This window comes from Bidens hawaiensis, unplaced genomic scaffold, assembly GCF_021521415.1.
Source record: "Bidens hawaiensis isolate Kalapana, Puna unplaced genomic scaffold, B.hawaiensis_p1.1 tig00032064_1, whole genome shotgun sequence".
Taxonomy (NCBI): Eukaryota; Viridiplantae; Streptophyta; class Magnoliopsida; order Asterales; family Asteraceae; genus Bidens; species Bidens hawaiensis.
In genome coordinates this window covers 208,101-213,879 of record NW_027495431.1, presented here as the reverse complement: position 1 = coordinate 213,879, position 5,779 = coordinate 208,101, and the positions used below count along the sequence as shown (strand labels likewise).

Below are 5,779 nucleotides of genomic sequence, written 5' to 3'. Positions count from 1 at the left end.
GATGCAGTTGAGGATCGTCCACTGCTCTTCAGTATATTTTCTTTGTTGACTGAAGTGCTGGCTGAACTTGTGCTGGAAGTCTGCCCAATCATAGATGTGATGGACCGGTAGACGATCAAACCACGCTCTGGGCTGCCCCGACGAGCGTCATTTGGAACATGTAACACCACGTGGGTTCCGTCAAATTACTGACGGTTGCCCCCGCTATGAATCTGTTCAGGTGATCGTCTGGGTCGGATACGCCATCGTAAGTGCCTATGTTGGACATCTGTTTGGCACTCTTTGGAGCGATTGCTTCCGCATTGTCTCTTGCAACTTGGACGTTCCCGCATTTGCAACAGTCGATCTGAAAGTTTTGGAGAAGTCACGTGGGTTTCCCCCCGCGCTCTTTGGCTTGAAAGTTTCTCCAAAATTTCTTTTCGAGCGGAAGTCTACTTCTTTACGCTTCCCATTTCGCCTTATGACGAGGGTTTGCGTCACTGTCCGATTCTTCCCAATCATCATCCGTATACTCGCAATCATTGCTCATGTTGAGCTGTTGTCGAGTGCTTCCGAATTCGTCGTTGGCCTGTTGGAGTGAACGTAAACGTTCATCCAACTCAGCTTGGAATTCTTTCTGACGTGCTTCCGCCCAAGCTTTAACTTGATCTAGCGTTTGGCGGGGAAGCCTCGTCTGTTGCTTCTCCACCTGGGTATCAATAAATCCCAGGGGAGGGTTGTTTACTGCACTTGCCCCGGCTTGGGTAGCCGGGGTAGTGTTCGTAAAAATCGTGTATTCACCGGTGTTCCTCCCCGTAGCTGGGGTTGTGGTTACCGGAGTTTCTTGGTCACTCGGTGGCCTTGGCATCGGAGTAACCTTAACCATCTTTCCAGAAGTTTGAAAAAACTGAAAGAGAATTAGGTCTAGCTTAATGCACGGATGGCGCCAATGAAGAAACACTAAATGACCCAGGCAGATTAAGGATAATCTTAGGGTTAAGTAGATGTTTCCCACGAGGGTTAGGTCCGGCAAAGATGGTTATTCTTCTCGACCTGCAAAACAGACACCGTGAGCTCGTCACTGAGAGGGGGGGGGGGTTCCTCCTTGTGACCACCCTCCGGCGTGAGAATCAGACTAGATTGTTCTGAATATAAGTGTATATTGAGAGAAATAGCTAGAGAAGATAAGATAATATGAGATGATGATACCGTTCCAAGGTGTTGGAGTATTTATAGCCGAAGGTAGGTTTCCAAGCAGGTACGGCCAGCTGTATAATATTCCTTTTCCACCAACTACGGGCTATGTTCGTGCCACGATGGGAGTTGGTGGGTAGGCAGCGGCTGATGGCGACGTTTTGTACTGGAGCGTGCTCCTCCTCGTGCTATTGTCGGTGAGCTGTCACCCTGTGATTGGTTCATGGGTCGCTTTTACCAGATCTTGTCTTTTTGTCCATACCTTGGTAGGTATAGTACAAAAGATCTTCTGGAAACGTACGGACTGGCTCTTTTGGGCGGGAATATTCCCGCCCTGCTCATTCCTTTAGGTGACATTGCTGAAGTATAAAAGTTAGTGCCTTATGCGTGTAGCTTTACTGTTAGTGCGGGTAGCCTTCCTTCTTGGTTTGTACCCACAGCTGCGGGAACAGGCAGGGTACTGTACCAAGGGAGGCTTTCCTGCGGGAACAGCTGGCTTACTTCGTGTAAGGTCTTCATCTCTGAGCCTGGTGGGTCCTGCGGAACCAGTTGATCTTTGCGCAGACGTACCTCTAAGGTGTGTCTTGCGGGTCCAACTGGGCTTTGCGGGGACCTACCTCTTCAGGTTTCATAAAAAAAAACTTCGTATTATACACATGTGTATAATTTCATTTAATCTCTAGTTACGCAATGTACACATATGTACATTATCATTTACCTTAAATTGTACGTATGTGTTAAGAAAAACATGTATGTACATATATGTATAATTTAGCTAAACCGAGACGTTTTTTTTAAATTTTATGAAACCGGGATGACAAATAAGAACTTTTTTTATTTTTGCGTTTTGTTTTTGTTTTGTGATTTTTTTTTTATTTTTGGGTTTTTTGTGGTCCAAAATGGTTCTCAAACTTTTCAATTTCAAAATAGTTCTTACATGATCCCAATCCTATATATATATATATATATATATATATATATATTTAAACAAGGCACACACCTTTTGGGCTCTCCAAGTTAAATACCTATGTTGCGCCTCGCAATTCAAACTTATTTGAGAAACATCAGTCTCCTGGGCCTGATCCATCAGAACGAGCCAAGCCTGCCAGTTCATAATAATAAACTCAAAACTAAAAAGACAAAAAAAGTGTGATAAAAACACTTATGATAAAAGACATGACACACACAAAGTGGATACCTTGTAGTAATCTACGAATGCAGAAAACAAGACATCATAATTTTCATGACTCGAAGAAAACCTGGTCCATATGACTATCGGCGAGAAGAATTTCAAAGACTCGCCCGTGAGTTTTCCTCCCCAAGGTAAAAGCTGCACACAATCTGTCATTAAATGAATCTTAGGCATTCATTAAATTACAACTGATAATTTAAAAAGATTAAAAAGTCAACAGTCAACGGACCTCGGTATACTTCAAGCCGAGAGGAATCAAGCTTTTATAATACTTGTCCTTGTAATGTGCCTCATTTATGACATCATGCAAAGGATTCAAGTCCCTGTGACGCGTCATAGAAACCGAGTTTACAGATAGCATTAAACGGTTATTTATGTTTTAATGAATTTTTTTAATAGACTTACAAAACGACGATATTTGTGTTGCCCGAGGTGAAAAAGTTGGCGCAAAATATTGGGAGGTCATATTCTGCTTCCGGGAAGACAGCAAAGTCTAGCACCTAATTACGACATAAAGTAATAAAGAGTAACAATTAGGCCTGTAAACGAACCGAACGAACATGAATGAGGGCATGTCCGTGTTCGTTCATTTAACTTTAAATGAGCACGAACACGGACACAGGCAATTAAACGAATGGATTTTCTTTAAAAAAAATGAACATGTGCGTGTTCGTTTATGTCCGTTCGTTAAGAATCTATGAACAGTTCATGAATATAAACGAACATAACTGACAAAAAAATGAGCATAAACGAACATAAATAAACAATCATAAACGAACGCCAATTGAAGTCTAATACAAGTTTAATTATTTTTTAAAATTATAAAATTACATAGTTAAATGAGTTAAACGAACATAAACACACGAACTTAAACAAACAAACATTAATAAATGAATGCATATGGACAAAAACAAACGAACATAAACGAACGTTCACAAACATAAATGAACAAACAAAACATGTGCTCATGTTCACTCGTTAAATAAAACAAACAAAAAATCTTGTTCATGTCGGTTCGTTTATTACAACGAACGTTCCTGTCGTTTACAGGCCTAGTAACGATTAAAATAGAAAGTTATTTGGCATAACACTTGATTATTAATTAGGAAAGTTAAAGATATACCTGCATACCATCACTTTGTTCTATAGAAAGACTACGAAGCAACCGAATTTTTGGAGCTTGATATGAACACATCTTTAGCTCTGTTTTCCCGTCCAACGCCTTTAAACTACTGAAATCATCCTGTTAAATTAAAAGGACCGAAAACTTTATTTTCAAAGTTAGTTTGCAGAGTTTGACCTTTGCAATAAACTCGTTGAATCCAGATTAAATGTGAATTGTAGTTGTGTACTCGTGATCACGATATTGTAAATAAAAAAAAATCTCTCAGGTTCACTCGTGGACATAGCCCGGCCAGATTGATCTAGTGAACCACATTACATTTTATGTGATCTTATTGTTCTTGTTACTATGGGGTTCCACAATATATGGTTACTCCTATTTTTAAAGGTGTATTGGTTTATATTAATCCCAAGTATCATCTTTTGGTCGTTGCAGGTCCCAACTAACAAATTGGCTGATAACGATCCCACCTTTTATCATATTTGTTCCCAACGGTCCGCAACCAACTGACTCACCACCAAACAACCACCACCACTTGAGCACCACCAACCGATTCCGACGATGGTTCTAGCGTCCTGACGACCTCAATAGTTGGGGCTTTTACTAGAAAAAGGTTCCTAAAGGTCCGATCTAAGGTTACAAAGATGTTTGGGATGGAAATGATGAGTTTTCCAGAAAAAAAAATGATTTTTCTGTTCAAAAACGTTTTTCCGGCAACGGCGTTATAATTCTGTTGGTTGCGGACCGTTGGGAACAAATATGATAAAAGGTGGGATTCATTATCAGTCAATTCGTTAGTTGGGAGCGGCAACGACTAAAAGATTATAGTTGGGATCAGTGGCGTCGCTTAGTTGGGGCCAGGGGTGTAAATTTATCCTTTTTTGGCCGAAAATTTTTATACATAGTGTAAATTTACCTGTTTCCGACCGAAATTTTGAGCCCGGCCCCTTCGTTTTTATGCTCGGTAGTGTAAATTTATCCTTTTTCGGCCAAAAATTCTTTTACATAGTGTAAATTTACCTGTTTCCGACCGAAATTTTGAACCCGGCCCCGTCCGTTTTTCGCTCGGTATGGTAAAATTATCCTTTTTCGGCCGATAATTTTTATACATAGTGTAAATTTACCTGTTTCAGACCGAAATTTTGAGCACGGCCCCCTCCGTTTTTTTGCTCGGTAGTGTAAATTTATCCTTTTTCGGCCAAAAATTCTTTTACATAGTGTAAATTTACCTGTTTCCGACCGAAATTTTAAGCCCACCCCCCTCTAGTTTAAGAATTTGTTTTATACATATTGAGTCCAGCACCCTCGACGTGTATGTCCAAGCTTCGCCAATGGTTGGGATTAATAAAAACCAATACACCATTTTTAAACTAGGATACTAGAAATTATTCATTTGACCACAAAGTCAAAGAAGGTTCTATAAAATTGTAAAATTCAAACAATTAGATTAAACTTATATTTTCATTCAGTGATTACTTTCCTACCTACTAACCACCAATATTAATATATTATTCACACATTTTTACAATTCAAAGCAAATATGTAATATGCCCTAAATAAATATAATAATTACCTGCAAGTAAGAAGGAATCAAATCTGGAATCAAAAGTTTGGTTTCATCCAAAGCAAACTGAATAAACTTTTGGTATGAATAATAACCAGAGACTGCTTTCATTAAACATGTACACCTCTTGGTTCTGGTTGGTAATAATAATAATGGATGTGGTTTAATGGTTGAAGGTAACAAAGTTGATGATGATGATAACCACTTCATTGTTGTTGAAAGATTTGCAGTTGGATATATGTCAGTTAGCTTTGAGCCTGTGTGGCATGTTTGTGTGTGTATAGATTGTGTGCAGACAGTAATCTAGAAGACAGGAAGATTGAAGCATAGGTTTTGTACTTTGGTACATAGTCACGTGTTCCTGTTTGAACCGTTGGATTTTTTTTTTTATTTTTTTTAATTATTTTCTTGATTTTCTTAAAAGTTGAAGCTATTGTCTAAGGCTTGGAACTTTACACTTTTTTTTTCACTTTTTTATTGTACCTGCAAGTTACGGTGGAGTGCATAGTCGTCTTGGAGAATCGTGGAAATTTTTTGGATTGAGGGCGAAAAAAAGTTTGGACCTTATATTAGTTGAGTGGTTGGGTTTAAATATTAATAATACATATTTTTTTGAAAAAAAAAGTTATATATAATCTAAAAAATAAAAATTCGGGCCTATCGGGGTATCGGACCGAAGTCCATCGACCACCCAGCCCTGCTTCATAGACGGATCTGGTGGAGTGTG

General features: G+C 39.2%; 1 protein-coding gene across 1 annotated transcript; it reads right to left on the bottom strand.

Annotated features, from left to right (window-relative positions):
- Positions 1 to 2,173: 2,173 nt before the first annotated feature.
- Positions 2,174 to 5,514, bottom strand: LOC143582918 (phytochromobilin:ferredoxin oxidoreductase, chloroplastic-like; the record flags this gene model as incomplete). Its single annotated transcript, XM_077065379.1, has 6 exons — positions 5,062 to 5,514; positions 3,489 to 3,608; positions 2,771 to 2,865; positions 2,595 to 2,688; positions 2,372 to 2,503; positions 2,174 to 2,275 (listed from the first exon to the last, which is right to left on the bottom strand). Coding segments are annotated over exons 1-6 (744 nt in total), but the record flags the coding sequence as incomplete, so codon positions are not given.
- Positions 5,515 to 5,779: the final 265 nt, after the last annotated feature.